This window comes from Leptosomus discolor, chromosome 8, assembly GCF_034619465.1.
Source record: "Leptosomus discolor isolate bLepDis1 chromosome 8, bLepDis1.hap2, whole genome shotgun sequence".
Lineage (NCBI taxonomy): Eukaryota > Metazoa > Chordata > Aves > Leptosomiformes > Leptosomidae > Leptosomus > Leptosomus discolor.
In genome coordinates, this window is record NC_141398.1 from 39,061,332 (window position 1) to 39,076,507 (window position 15,176).

The 15,176-nt window shown below is 50.7% G+C and overlaps 1 protein-coding gene across 5 annotated transcripts in view; it reads left to right on the forward strand.

Annotated features, from left to right (window-relative positions):
* CPNE2 (copine 2) overlaps nucleotides 1–15,176 on the forward strand; it is a 57,390-nt gene that overhangs the window by 13,220 nt on the left and 28,994 nt on the right. For 3 of the 5 annotated variants that reach the window (XM_086469600.1, XM_086469602.1, XM_086469601.1), the window contains exons 1-3: nucleotides 1,966–2,152; nucleotides 9,646–9,825; nucleotides 13,149–13,223. In XM_086469600.1, coding sequence (XP_086325726.1) covers nucleotides 1,985–2,152; nucleotides 9,646–9,825; nucleotides 13,149–13,223 — 423 coding nt within the window. In that variant the 5' untranslated portion in view covers nucleotides 1,966–1,984. Of the gene's footprint in view, nucleotides 1–1,955; nucleotides 2,153–9,645; nucleotides 9,826–13,148; nucleotides 13,224–15,176 lie in introns of those variants that run through there. The other 2 variants (XM_086469603.1, XM_086469604.1) reach the window with 1 other exon arrangement.

Genomic DNA, 15,176 nt, shown 5'->3' on the forward strand with positions numbered 1-15,176 from the left:
AGCTGAAATGATTGCACCGCTCTTGCCTTGAGCGGGAGGCTGTGATGAAGGGCTTGCATTTAGTGTTGGGGGTTACCTGGGGTACTGTGTCCAGCTCTGAGGCCCCTAGTGTAAGACAGACGTGGACCTGCTCAAGCAGGTCCAGAGGAGGGCCATGAAGATGCTCAGGGGGCTGGAGCACCTCCCCTGTGAGGACAGACTGAGACAGTTGGAGTTGTTCAGCCTGGAGGAGAGAAGGCTGCGGGGAGACATTATAGTGGCCTTCCATTGCTTAAAGGGGGCCTATAGGAAGGGTGGGGAGGGACTCTTGGTCAGGGGCTGTAGTGACAGGACAAGGGGTAATGGTTTCAAACTGGAAGAGGGGAGATTTAGATTAGCCATTAGGAAGAAATTCTTCACTCTGAGGGTGGTGAGACACTGGCACAGGTTGCCCAGAGAAGCTGTGGCTGCCCCCTCCCTGGAAGGGTTCAAGGCCAGGTTGGATGGGGCTTTGAGCAACCTGGTCCAGTGGAAGGACTGCCTGTGGTTGGAAGTAGGTGATCTTTGAGGTATCTTCCAACCCAAACCATTTGATGATTCTGTGATTAACATCAGGCTTGTTTCTGGTGACTTAGTGCCAAGCAGAGGTCGTGGCAGGTAGGAGAGGAGGGCTCAGAGCCTTGGAAGCAGCTGGGGCAGAGTGCTCAGGACATCTGGCAGCAAGCCTGGAGCTCCCTCTCCCACAGCCATGCTGGGATTACCCCATCCCTGTCCTCCATTCCCATCCCAGCTTGGAGGCTGAGCTGCAAGGGAAGACGGCAGCAGCCCAGCTCCCAGCAGCACAAGTGCTTGTAAATACTCATGCCCGAGCAAAGCAAACAAATAATTGGGGTTTCAGTGCCAAACAGCAGCAGATGGCTTATCAAGGTGGAGGAAGGTTGTCTGGGGTTTTCAGATAAAGTGGATGAGCCAGGAACCACTCCTGAAAAAGAGGGCGAAAGGTTTGAAGCAGCTGCTGAAAACGCTCTCTCTCCACTAGCAACCCCAGCTGCAAAGGTTATTAGTATAAATGAATCAGAAAATTATTTTTCTTCTTTATTTTTCCCCCTCTTTCCTCTTTGCTGTTGAAGATCTTTGGTGGGTTTGCCAAGTAAACTGCACACATCAGGAGGGAAAACTGTCATGTGGGATGGGGTTTTGATCTAATCATGGTATAAAACACATTTATCTCTGCAAAGTGGCTTTGGTAGCCGACTTTTGTTAAGTTCTTCTAATGACAAAGCGTTTTTTATCAGGGCCCTGTAAATCGCCCTGTGCACCAGGTCATGCAGCGGTTGTCACATTTGCCTTGCTCATCTGTGAACCAACTATTGCTGCTTTTTTAAGTGCTGCCAGAGCCACTGCTTTCTGCTGGCCTGGTGAGTTGGGTGGAGGTAGGGCTGAACCAGGGCTGGAGCTGCCTTCCACCTCACTCATCCTCATGGTCTCACCCCTTTCCCTATGACAATTAGAGCTCAAGTTTGGCCCTCATAGCTTAGGTTCATGGTGCATGGCTTGGGACTAGCCAGATGACAACCAGATTTTGTGCTGAAAGGTGGTGTGGAAGTGTAGTTCCTCCCCACAAAAGAAGCCCAGCATACTGGAATAAGATGTTGGGGGACCCTCTGCTCCCTCAGGGGAGTGAGCAGACGACATTACCTTTCCTTGAAAATCTGTTCTTTATGGAGCAAAACCAACGCAGGTTGCAGGTGCTCTGCTGGGCTCCCACTCAGGGCGTCTGCCTGGTGTGGTGGCCACATGGGGATGGTGACTGGGCAGGGCAGATGCTTTGGAGCCAGGAAAGCCTCATAACTTATTGCATGTAACTTAGAGCATGAGGCTCTGGATGTGGCCCCTCTGTCTGTGCCCAACCCACTGACACCGACAGAGCGTTTTCTGCTTGCACTGAGGTTTCTATCCGTTCTCGTGTCCCACAGACTGCCTGGAGCTGCTGCTGCTGGAGTCCATGGCATACACCGTAACTCCCATGCTGGCGGGGCCTGTTGGCTCCCAGTACTGCGTCTGCAAAGTCGAGTTGTCCGTCTGTGGCCAAAACCTTCTGGACAGGGATGTCACTTCCAAATCCGACCCCTTCTGCGTCCTCTTCATGGAAGTCAACGGGAAATGGGTGGAGGTAAGTCCTGAAGTTGTGTGGATTTCCTCCTCCTGTGGTTTGCCCGTGCTGGTGTCTCCTCCTTCTATGCTCCACTACAAGGCTAGTCCTCATTCCTCCCCGAGGAAGAGGAGGTCCTCTTCTAGTCCTCCCGAAGCTGTGTGCATGGTGCCCATGTGTTATTTATTTTGTGTTTTGCAACAAGTCCTTTCCCCATCGGTGCTTTCTTCTTTGTACTGGGGTTTAGATTTAAATGCAGATCTCAAAATGCCAACCTCTGGCAAGTCACGTCGCATGCGTGAAAGGATCTTGTCACCTTCAAAGTGGTTCCAGCCCCTTCTCAGTCTTCTGTAAGCTGGAGGTGCTTCAGATTTGGGTCCCTGAAATGCTGATCCCACGTGACACTTAGATGTTGCGAGGTCCTGCTTGCAACGCGGCATGTTTCTAGGTGAGTCAAGATGAGCTGGTTCTTGGATCCTGAATTGCTGGATTAGGAAGCTGGTCTTTGGGTTTTGCTTGAAGAGTCGCTCTTTCTAGGGGCCAGGAGTGTGCTGGATGAGGGTCTGACAGGTCAGTCCAGTGGAAAAACACTATCCAGGGCAGCTCGTGCTCTGATCCTGTGGCCTCCTCCAGGAAGTATATCAAGGTCGACAGTCCTTAAGCTTGGCATTTCATGGACTGGTTGTGGAGAGGGCAGGACTGTGGGATGGGGAAAGAGACTGTTGGGAGCTGGGTGCGCATGGAGTTGGATCAGTTCAGCTGCAGACAGACGGCAACCGTCTGGCAAATCCCGGTTGAACTCTTTGCAGACATTGGTCTTTCCTCCTTACCAGAAATCTCATAAATAGGTGCTTCAACTGCTGTATTTGATACCGGGAGGCCCTGAGAAGAAACTGCAGATGATCTTGTTATTTGCTTGGTTTCAGAAGCTGGCTCCTTACAAATAGGAAAGGTAATTCCTACAGGAAGAGAGGAGGGGAGGGGAGAGATCATGACGTAGACAGTGGGATCGAGCGTACCCTTGGCAAGTTTGCTGATGACACCAAGCTGAGTGGTGCAGTTGATTCGCTGGAGGGAAGGGAGGCCATCCAGAGGGACCATGACAGGCTGGAGGGGTGGGCCCATGGGAATCTCAGCGAGGCCAAGTGCGTGGTCCTGCACCTAGGTCGTGGCAATCCCCAGTACCTGTACAGACTGGGGATGGACAGATGGAGAGCAGCCCTGTGGAGAATGACTTGGGGATACTGGTGGGTGACAAATTGGACATGAGCTGGCAATGTGCGCTTGCAGCTCAGAAAGCCAAGTGTATCCCGGGCTGCATCAAAAGCAGTGTGGCCCGCAGGTCGAGGGAGGTGATTCTCCCCATCTACTCCTCTCTGGTGAGACCCCACCTGGAGTACTGCATCCAGGTCTGGAGTCCTCAGCACAGGAAAGACATGGACCTGTCGGAGCAAGTCCAGAGCAGGGCCACGAAGATGGTCGTGGGGCTGGAGCACCCTCCCCTATGAGGACAGGCTGAGACAGTTGGGGTTGTTCAGCCTGGAGAAAAGAAGGCTCCAGGGAGACCTCATTGTGGCCTTCCTATATAAGTAAGGGGGACTTATAAGAAAGTTGGAGAGAGACTTTTTAGCACTTCCCATTGGGATAGGATGAGGGGCAACAGTTTTAAACTTCGGGAGATTTAAACTTAGAAGAGGGAGGTTTAGGTTGTACATAAGCAAGAATTTTTTTATGATGAGGGTGGTAAGACACTGGCACAGGCTGCCCAGAGAAGCTGTGGCTGCCCCCTCCCTGGCAGTGTTCAAGGCCAGGTTGGATGGGGCTCGGAGCAACCTGATCTAGTGGAAGGTGTCCCTGCCCGTGGCAGGACCAGATGATCTTCCAAGGCCCATTCCAACCCAAACCAGTCTGTGTTTCTATGACTATCCTTCTTGCCAGCTTTGGGTGTCCTTGCTGCAACAAGACATCCCACTCAGCAGATGTGCAGGGCTGTGGGCTGTGGGCACGCTCCTGCAGCTCAGGGTGTGTATGTTTTTATTTTCCTTGTATGCACTAAGGAGCTGAGAGCTGCATTCATTTCCTCTGCCTCCCTACCCACTGCAACAGAAGCTTGCTCCAGGGCAAGACCCTGGAGACAGGACAACTTTCCATGGCTGCACCATTCCTGGCGGTGGGTGAACATGGGATAAATCCGTCCTCTCCGAGACGCAGACAGTGCACAAGGAGCCCTTGTGTGTTGTTCCCAGCACCTCCGCTTCAGCGGGACGAGGCTGCTGCTAACTAGGCTAGTGGAGCACAAGGGAATTGACCCTCAGCAGCTGCCTGAATTATTTCGTAGCATAGGTAAAATGTTGGCTTGATCCCAAAGGCTTGCTTCCCAGCATGCCCAGTAACTAGATGTGTACTCCTTTGAAAATCCTGCTGCTGCAGGGAAGGGGGACAGGGGTATGCTGTTTCGGGGACTGGGTGTGTGCATGCTGCTGGCACCGCAGTTCACCCAGAGGTGCCTGTATTGGCTCGGAGCATCATGACCTTGGTCATCACCAGCAGTGCTGCTGCAACAGCAAGAGGTCGCACTTAGGTGGGTGTCCCAGGCAGATGCATGTCTCGGGCCGGTTTTGCAGTCGGGATGTGCACAATGTGGACTGGGAACTCCTAAGGAGTGTTTTCATGGTGCTTTATTGACTGTTCAGCATCTCACATGGAGAAACTATAGTTGTCTCTTCTGCAGCAGTCCGAGTTGTGCAAGGTGCCGTCTGTAATAAAATTGGTGTCATGAATCCAAACTCCAGAGTCTATGCAAGATCATTTAGCTCTATGCCTAAGAAAAACCTTTTGGCTACAGGGGGAAAGACTCTGGGCTAAAATACCTGCAGAAAAAAAATGGGGATTTCATTTTATTACTGCGATTGTAGATACCGTAAGACCTCTTTTCAGCTGGTCTGGGAGGGAGCAGGTAAGGAGGGCATGGGGGTGTGATGGATGGATACAGGCACTGGTGTTGGATGCACGCAAAATGAGCAGCTGAAAAACATTAAATCTTGTAAGCCAAAGAAAAATTATCCTGATTCCTGGGAAATTAAGTGGTCTTGTTTTTCAGATACTTGGACTAGTTAGGCAGCCTTTGAGCGCTTGGCCAAGGAGCTGGTGAATCAATGGGAATCACCTCAGGTGTCCTGCACCTGATCTCTTCACTGTCGGCCAGGAGGAGACTGGTCTGCAATTAACTTTGCTCAGCAGCTTGGATGAGACTAATGAGCTTTCCAGCCTTGATAGGTGTCATCTCTTTGACCTGATTGTAGTTTTCAGGAATTTCTGTCAGTGATGTCTCAGTCTAACAGTTTTGATTCCAAAGCTTCTTTTGCAATACAAATGTGTGGTGGTTTTATTTTTTTTCTTTTTCTGTGCTATTTTTAGCTTCTTTTTAGTTGGCACCATAGGCACTGGACGTCATCCTTGAGCAGCAGATTGCTTGGTGCTCCACTGCTGTGGTTTCAGTGGAGGTTAGTGTGCTGCATGAGCTGGCACATGGTGTGGTGTGCTGTCATGCACGGAGCTGGCCCCGGTCAACCTGCACGCTGGGGACACAGCCAGGACCGAGATCCCCCCACACCCACATGTGGCAGTAGCGGTGCATGGCTTTGGGCTGTGGCTGGGTGCCGGTGAGGGCCAGGAGAGGTGGACTCGCCTGCAAGAGCCTCGCTGAATGGGACACTTGGTGGACCCTTGGTAGTTCATGCCACCATGGTTCAGAGCTATCCAGGTGTGCCTGTGTTGTCCTGCATGGATTTTGGCCACACAGACATGCCCCTTGCTCTAAGGTGAACTTCTTTGCCATTGGAAGGCGGTGGTCATAATTCATAGCTGAAATGTAGGGGATGGATGGGGACAGCAGCAGCTCAGCAACATGAACCCATCCCACCACACTGTCCCTGCATCCTCCGCACCGGGTTAGCAACATGTCCCAGCCATCAGACCTGGTTTAGGTGGTGGGTCTTCTCCTTCAGGACCAGCTCTAGCCATGGTGGTGCCAGCATCTAAGCTGGGTGGCGGGGCTGCAGCACCAGCTGATGCCAACACAAATATTTCTGCTCGCTGTTCTTTGTAGCTGTCACATTTGTTCCAAAACACAATTATTTTGTCTCACTGAGCTTAATAGGAATTAAAAAATCTTTGTGAATCAGCCTTGGAGGGGGTGGGGGAGGGAGGGGACAATAAACCAGAGGCCGGGAAGTGACATGGAGATGGATGCTGTTTAAATGTTCTGCCCAACGACATCATCTTGCAGGAGCCATGAAAGACCTGGCCTGTGATGCTGGGAGGAGGGACACGTGACTCAGCTGTGCTGCTGCTTTTGTGCTGCTCTGAGTCATCCAGCCAGCCCCATGCCTTGGCACTTGGGATAGCATCTCCCAGTGTTGGAGCATCAAGCTTCTCCACATGCTGGGGATGCTTGAAGATCTCTAGCCAACCGTCTTTTGGACACTGGAGGACTCTCCAGCTGCCTTCATTGAACACAAGGGCTGTCGCTGAGATGATTTCCTGGTTTTGTGCTTGATTTGTAGAATCAAGACTTATTCAAACAGGTATCTTTAATTAGCCTGGTTGCCTCTTAAAAACCTTTGTGCTTTTCTGCTCTTGAGTGGCATAGCCACCTCTGCTCTTTACAGGGAACATAGACCTGTAAGTGTTGGGGGCGAAGGGGAAGGCAGGAGCTGATGGCATACTTGTCTCCTAGTGGAGGTGCTGTGAAGAGGCCTCATACCTGATGCTCACTGGCAAGGTGATGATCAAACCACAGACCAAACCATGTGCAGCAATCAGCTGGGGCTTGTGATTTTGTTGTGCTTCACACTGATAATAGGCAGGAGATTAAACACTCAGTTTAATCTGGGTGTTGAAGGAAGCCCCATCACTCCAAAGGGTTAGCTCAAGATACATTGGCTGGGTTTTTCTTCCCCTTCCCTGGGCCACCCCTTCCAGGGAAAAGCTGGAGATGGGACCTCAAGTTATCTCCTTTGAACTGGTGCCTGGGAGTGAGAGGACTGGTTTCCTTTGGTCCCTGCCTTCCCAGTAGTTCAGAGAACATGGAAGGAGTTAAAATCATCCATCTCTGTTGCCTGCACAGTCTCATTTCCTGGGCTTGAACGGGGATTTTCATGTGTTGTGCTGCTGAAATAAGGTAGAGCTCATGGATGCCCACTGCTCCTGGTCCACTGCATCTCTGAGCAGACGTTTGGCGTTCTTCGGTATGGGATGGCAGCAGAGATGGAAGGATCTGTGTGAAGTTCCGTGGCCTTGGCCAGCTTGCAGCCCACTGGTGTTGATGTGTTTGATTCCCCAGAGTGCAGCAGGTGGCTATTCTGGGAACACAGCATGTACTTTAGTCGTTTCTTGGCAATTAAGACAGACTGAGCGACGAACTTCAAAAAACACTGCGGTAATCGGTATATATAGCAAACTCACCACATTTCCACCCAGCCCCTCCAAAACCTGCCTCCTCTGCTGAATGAGTTTCTTTGGGACAAAGGTATGTGTTTGCCTTTTTTTTGCTCTGCCATACTTATTCTTGGCTCCACAGCTCTGGCAGACATCCTGCCGTCCCTCAGCCCAGTGCTACCCGGGAGTGCTGGCACAGGGGCTGCTTTCCACAGAGGTCTTGCCCTGGGACCTGGGATGCGCAGGCAGCTCAGCCTTGCCCGGGACCGGGTGTCCCAGATGCGAGATGAGGCGGGATGCTGGCCGAGGTTGTGGCATGGCCCTGGAGGCTCTGTGCTGTCCCACAGGCAGACGGGATGGTCTTTCCGGGCACCACCGGGGGCAGCAGCTTTTGATAAGATCACACTGGCGAGCGCCTGCCTTTCTTTCTATTTTAACAGCCCCTGTTACCGTAGCTTGGGATAACAGGGCGATGTGGCAAAAGGCTGACGCTGCCAGCTTCTCTGCCAGCTCTGGTGGGTGGGCATGGGGCTGTTCCAGCTTGGAGCTGTCAGCACTTCCCGTGGGGCTGCCTGGGCAGGATGCCCTTTGCCAAATGAGCTCCCAGCTCTTCTGATATCAATATGATATCAATAGCTGCTCTCCAGACAAAGCTCCTGCTCCATTTGCTTGCTGGAGGGTTTCCCCCCAGGCTGCGTTTCTTGTTGAGAGCTCCATCTGTGCCACCAGTGTCCTTCCTGCCCATTTTAGCTTTATAAGGGCATGTTGCATGTTGGGCTCCAAACTTGTCCTTTCGGGGTGCCACTCAAGATGGAGAACGGCCTGGTGGGGATGATGGGTCCTCACATTAGAGTTCAGACCCTCCTTGGCCATTGACTTCCAGAAGTAAATACACCAGATTTTCTCAGCCTCAGTTTCCCAGTTTTTCCAGTTTCTACCACTTTGGCTAAAATTGTGGGTTGCTGTCTCTGGACGACCCCATGTTGGGAGCCTGGCTGGTGCTGCCATCCACCCAGCCCTCCTGCAGTCTGAGTTACGGGGTCTGGGACTGAAGCTCCATTACTGGAGGGCAGCATCCCGGGATCTCCAGCGTGGCTGTCCCTGGGATTTTTTTTTTTTTTTGGCTCACACAAGGCTTTCTGTCCACCTGTGCCATGCTGCATCATAAACCCACACTTCCACCAGCTGCCTGCCAAGTTTCCTCTGCTCTTATCGCTGGTCTTTGCTGCAGAATGCTGCAAACCATGGTGGTGCTTCCTCTCCAACAGTGGTTCCCCACGCGCCTAGTGGTTTCCATCAACCTCTGTGCGCTTGCCCTTCCAAGCCATCGGAGACATCATTTCTTCCAGCCTGCTCGCAGTAGCTCAGGGTGACAAAGCCTCTTGAAGTCTTGTCTTCTGGGTCCTTCCAGCCTCTTGTTTCTCCTAACACTTGATGAAATCTGTGAAAAATGGCCTGTGGTGATTTTTTTCCCTTTTTTTTTTTTTTCCACGGAAGGCCAAGGAAGAAGAAACCACATGAATGTTTTGGTTTGAGGTCTAGAGGGAAATGCTAGAGGGTTGCTGTTCTGGCTCGTGACACATTTTCTTGTTTTGCTTGTCTTTGCTGTTAGCTGCACAGCCTGAAAGAAACAAGTTTGGCATTACAGCTGTGAGGGTCTGGTTCAGCATCAGAGATGTGTGAGAGCTTCAGCTCCTGGGAGAACAGGGCTTAGAAGCAAATGAAATGGCTCTGGCTTTAGTGAGCCTTGAGTCTGTGCCAAGCTTTGGCCGGGTGGGCGCTCCTGTCCTGGCTGTTGGTTGGGGTAGGTGTGTGCAGCCCTGCGCACCCTGTCCTTGGGGATGCAGCTATCTGCATGACATGTCATTACTCATTTAGACAGATCCCACCTTGCGTACGCTGGGTATAACGGCCAGCATGCAGGGATAGCTGTGCTGAATGCCTGATGCGCTCGCTCTCTGATGGTCACTGCAGGGTTTCTGGGTGGCTCTGGCTGAAGTTAGAGTAGAAACAGCACAGTGACAAAGATGCAAGATGCACATGCCTAAATGCCTCTTTTTTTATATTCTTTGCAGCTCGACAGGACAGAGACAGCCGTGAACAACCTCAACCCAGCTTTTGCCAAGAAGTTCATCATCGACTATCACTTTGAAGAAGTGCAGAAGCTCAAGTTTGCCCTGTTTGACCAGGACAAGTCAAGCATGCAGCTGTATGAGCATGACTTCCTGGGTGAATTCTCCTGCACGCTGGGCATGGTGAGTCTCTGAGGTCCCTGCAGCTCACTGTCCTCCAGCAAAGGGACCCCAAATCACGTCAGCCACAGGGACATGGGGGGATTAGAGCTGCTACTCTTATCTACTGTAAAGTTTGCTGGGTCCTTCCTGGCAAAACTAATTTAATTTGCTTGTCACACTTCAGCTGTTGAGGTTGAACTGTTCCACGTTAGGGCTGTTGGCTACTTGCTCAAGTCTAAGGTAGTCATAGTGTGGGCTGCTGCAGACAGAGAGACATCAACTGGAAGGTTTTGGAGGTACCCATATCTCATCATGGTTTATAGTAAGAGCTGATGACCGGCTTGGATTTGGACTTGGGAAACTTCCAGATGTTTAAAGTTAGGATGCATTGCTGTCTACCTTTCTATCTCAGTTTTGGTTTTCCTTTTTTTTTTTTTTTTTAAAAAAAAAAAGCTTCATCCGTTGTGTAGCAAATACTCTCCTACTTTAGTGTGTTGGTGCAGGAATGTGTCTTCTGCTCTTCCTGTGGAAAAGCTTTCAGGGCACAATGCGATTTGGAAAGTCTTTGTGTTCATGAGCCCAGACATGTTAGAAGTTGGCAGCTACATTCTCCAAACGTCTCTGTCTTCTGAGCTTGCTCTGACTCAGACACAGGGAATGCGGGGGATTTTTTCCGTTCTTTTGCAGCATCTGGCGGCTCGGGGCTGCTGTGGTACCTGGCACAAGTGCAGGGGCTGGGAGAAACTGTCTCTGTTGGGCTTGGTGCTGGGAACCTGGGGGAAGCAGACACTGTAATAGGTGGGTTGGCGTGGACAACCAGCCCAAGGTGTTCAGGGAGGTTTGTGAATGTGGTCGTTTTATTACACAGACTGCAATATGGCACTGCACATAGCAAGAGGGGGCAAGTGACCTTACCAACACAAGAGATTGACGTGTTAGAAGAGTTCTGACATTTACAGAGTTTGAGGTTTAACATCTGGGCTTTTGGAAGTGCTCTGTGATGACCTAATTCTGCTCCTGCAAAAGTTAAGAGACAGTGCAGGCAACAGCTGAGGCCAGTGTTCAGTGATTTAGACCAAACCCATCCTGTACCGTTAGTTTTCCTGTTGCTGACAAGCAGCCGCCTCTGGTATGGGGCAGTTCAGCAATGCTTGTTGTGAAGGTCACGGTCTTGGTGGAAGCTGCAAGCAGAGAATTTATGGACATAAGGAAACAGAGCTGGAAAGCTTAGTGTTCCTAAACAAGGCCCTGCAGAAGGCCAGGGCTCTGCAGGCTCATGCCAGAGAGGAACATTATCTGTATGTGCTGGGAAGGAAGGTGGAAGAGTCTGACCTATCTCCTCTTGCTTGGTGGGTCTCCCAGACGAGCCCAACCCTTTCTGGTGCTTTGAAAGGTGATTAGCTCAGAGCATGAGACTGCAGAGGCCATCCTGTGGTTGTGGTAATGGTGGGGACGGGCAGTTGTTGGCAGGTCTCACATTTGAGGTGCTTGCTCAAAACAGTTGATGGTTTAGCCATGGTGGCTGACGGGCATGGCATAACTGTTTATTGTGTCTTTAGGCACAGCTGGGGGTCTTAATCCACCAGAAAAAAAAAGAGAGCTCTGAACTCCTGTAATGTCATGCAAATATTTACACTCTGCAAAGGAGAACTTGCTCATGTGTATGCCCAGTTTTTGATGAGTTTTTACAGCAGCTTGTGAGCTTCTTGGTGACCTTTAGTCCACAACAAGACACCAGCCTGGAATGGAGGGATTTTCTCATTTTCCCTTTTTTCCCGAAATTCTCTCCCTGTGAACAGCACAGGCTAGCGGCACAGCCCAGTTGCAGGGCAGAGGTGGACCAAAGGGGTAGCACATGCACAAGTGTGCCTGGTGAGGAGAGGGGAGAAACAGGGTGGATGGGAGTTTGTGGGTTCAGCCACCCTGCTGTGGGTTCTCTGATGGTTGGATTTTTTCTGATGAGATGTTTTCACAAGCCTGCCCAGTTCTGAGGTATGAGCAGCTCTTAGAAAGGAAAGAGAGCAGCTGTGGGCAGCAACAATCACACAGCAAGCATCTGACTTTCAGTTTCGAGTTTGCGTCGGAGCTCTGTCAGATTAGCTGGCTTGTTTTATTGCAGCTAATTAGGTCTGTGGTAAGATTTAAAAGGACGGTTGGATCATTTGCGGGCCTGTAATGACCTCTGCGGCCGAACAAAATGTAGCAGGGATCAAATTGCAGGCTGGAGAGTGTCCGTGGTTTCTGCTAGCCAGGGCTGCAAGGAGATTTCACCTCCCTGTACATGGCATGGCGCAAACAGCTAGTTACGCTGGCTAGTGCTTCCTGTGCGCTTATGGATCAAAAGCTCCGAGACATGGCTGGCTAGCCACAATGGGAAAGAGATTTTGCCTTGAAATTGCAAGAAGAGTGAGGAGAACGTTTCTGGGGAGCAATGGGAGGAATCCAAGCGTGACTGGGTCACCTGGATGGCAGGAGCAACAAGTTAAGCCATTTCATTATGTGGGTTTTTTAAAATTAATATTATTATTTTCTGACCATGAGATGTAGTACCAAGAGTGGAGGCAGAAGAGTGGATAGGACTGCCCTTTTTAAACTGCAACCCCTAGATCTCAAAGGGGTCCCCACTAGGTATGGGAGGAGAGCACAGATAGTTCCAGCAGGCTGCTGGATCCCTGTGTGGGGTCTACGCCTTGTGGGGAAAACTTAGGGGATCTCCAGATGTGAAGGCTACCAAAACTCAGCGAGCTGGCAAAAATCTCAAGGGGTTCAATTCAGCTCCCAGATCATCCTGCCTATCCTCTTACAAGCCAGAAGTGAAGGGGAGAACATGCCTTTTGGGGGTGCTGACCCCTGTGCCTTGCTTGGCCGCAGGTGTGTCGGGGGTCCAGAACGACGCTGGGGGAGAGCATCTGGCTTGTAATCAGGATTCACCCTGGAAACGTGGCCTGGAAACAAGTTGCTGGCAGGGGTCATGTTAGAATTATGTAAAGTGAGGTCTGAAAGGTTGAGTTGTGATTTTGCTGGGAGCAAATCATGGTAGCTCTGGCAGTGTGGGAGCCGACCTGCTCCACACAAAGAGCTGGTCCCTGGGTTCAACGGGAGGTGATGCTTCAGCCTCTTGCGCCCTCGCTGCTCTGCACTGTTCAGCTGCTGCCGTGCGCCCCATGGGCTCGGGTGATGGTGGTGATACTCACAGTATCAGAGTCATCCCTGAATATGATGTCTTTCTTCTACTGTTGTGAATGCTTAATTTTAATTAACTAACATAAGCAATGATCAGTTGCTTATGAGTCTGCTTGTGATCACTTGTACAATCATGACTTTATTTTCTTTGGCTTTTCTAGATTGTCTCCAGCAAGAAAATAACAAGGACCCTCCTGTTGGGGAATGGCAAGCCAGCTGGGAAAGGGATGATAACGGTATGGTTACTCCTTTACCTTACCTCCTGAGGTGTAAAGGCGGATAATAACCTGGGGGCGACACAGGACACTCACCTGGGGTTCAGGAGACTGGGGTTTATCTCATAAACAGTTTTCCCTTTACCTCCCATTTTTCTGCCCACTTTGGTGTGTTTGGAGGACAATTTTATTTGGGGCAGGGACCATCTTGCCTGGTGTCTGCCTGGTGCCCAGAACTGTGAGTCTTCAACCTCTGCTTTGGTCTCTGAAATAAGAAAAACTTCAATCTGGAGAAGTACAAAGCAAATCTGTGCTGCTGTTGCATGTTATCTGGTATGACACACCTGCTCAGCCCTCGCTGGAGCAGCGGGAGGTAAGAGGACTGGTTCCTTTGCCGGAAATGGGTGATTTTGTTTGTAGGAAAAGGATGGGAGCTGTGCCATAGCAACAGCCGCTGCTCCTGATGCAGACCCCTTCGGGCAGTGGCCTTCCCGCTGCAGATCTCTTTAGTGATGGGGTTTTTTAAAGAAGAAAAGACTAAATTTAGGTGCGTTTCCCTCCTGCCACATCTGCCATCCTTTATGGACCTCTCCTGTGTTATGGGTTTTGCGAGATGTGCCAATGGGCAACAAAGGTGTAGAAGAAAAGGCCAGCAAGGACTTAAACCTCTGTCAGGTTTAAAAGCACTGGAAGGATTTAAAAGCCCAGGACCTGGCTGCTTCAAGGGCATCTCCATTGCTGTTTGCTCTAGAGGCTGGGAAGATGCTGCCAGCTTTTCTCTCTTAATTGGTGCAGTTAGTCTTTAAATGCCAGAGGAAAAGCCGCAGTGAAGGTCACAAGCGGTGCCCGATGCCATGTGCTGGCCCCCAAGAGCGGGCTCTCAATACCCTGTACGATGCTTGAGTTGGAAGAGCTGGACCAGGTGAAAAGTTTCCAATCAAGTTTGAAGGTTACACACTTTAAAAAAAAAAGGAGCGTTCCAATCTGTCACTAATGTGTCGTTAAAAATCAAAGGGCCTGAAATGTCTGCTTCATTTTGTACCATTGATGCAATTTTCTGATCTGAGTTTTTTTGCCCTGGCTTGGTGATGACAATAGGGTCACGTGTGTTGGGCACCTCTCCTCACTGCTTGTCATGGCAGCACAGGCTATGGAGACCATTGGAGGAGAAGGCTTCAACTTGGGCTCACACGTATAAAATATTAAGTTTGGAGCCAAAGCCTGCCTTTCTCACCCCCATCCCCTTCAATTTTGCCCAAGTATCCATATTCTCAACTGAGATGCTGCAAGGATGAATGCAACAGAAGAACCTTGGCTGGATGGACAGGATTCCGTGGGGGTCCCTAGGTTTGAAGAGATGGGGAAGATCCCAAAGCAAGCACCGTGTTTGTAGAAATCAGTCCCGAGATCTTGTCACATGCCTCTGCCAGACATAGCGGTGGGGATGTTGTTATTGTCCATGCTGGCCCAGAGAAGTTGCCACTAGCAGCCTGCGGCAGTGTGGCAGAAGGACATACCTGGCTTGTCTGCCTGGTCTGGCTTTTACGTAGTCTCCAGTGAGCCCTAAAACTCTGGACACCAACTGGATGTGCTTTTGTAGGGATCAGCAAAGGGCAAATTTCATCCGCTTCCCTACAGCTCCTCTTCCTCACGCTGGTTTTGATGACCGTGTGTGCCCACCAAGGACTAGGTGGGAGACAAAATGGATGCTGCGGCTTTGCAATAGGGAACTTCCAACCTTACATCTGTATGGAGCAGAGGGGAAAATTGGGGTTTGCATGCGGTGAACGGATCCTCTGTGGACCACAGAGTTGTATCTGCCATGGAAAGGCTAGGAGGTTGTTCAGGAGCTGTGGCTTGTCCCCTCACCCAGCTGTCCAGGCAGATTCAAAAGCTGCATCTCTGACTCCTTGTCTCTGCAAACACCCCGCTCTCCTAAGTGCCAATAACCCTCTGATTGCTCATTCTGCAGAA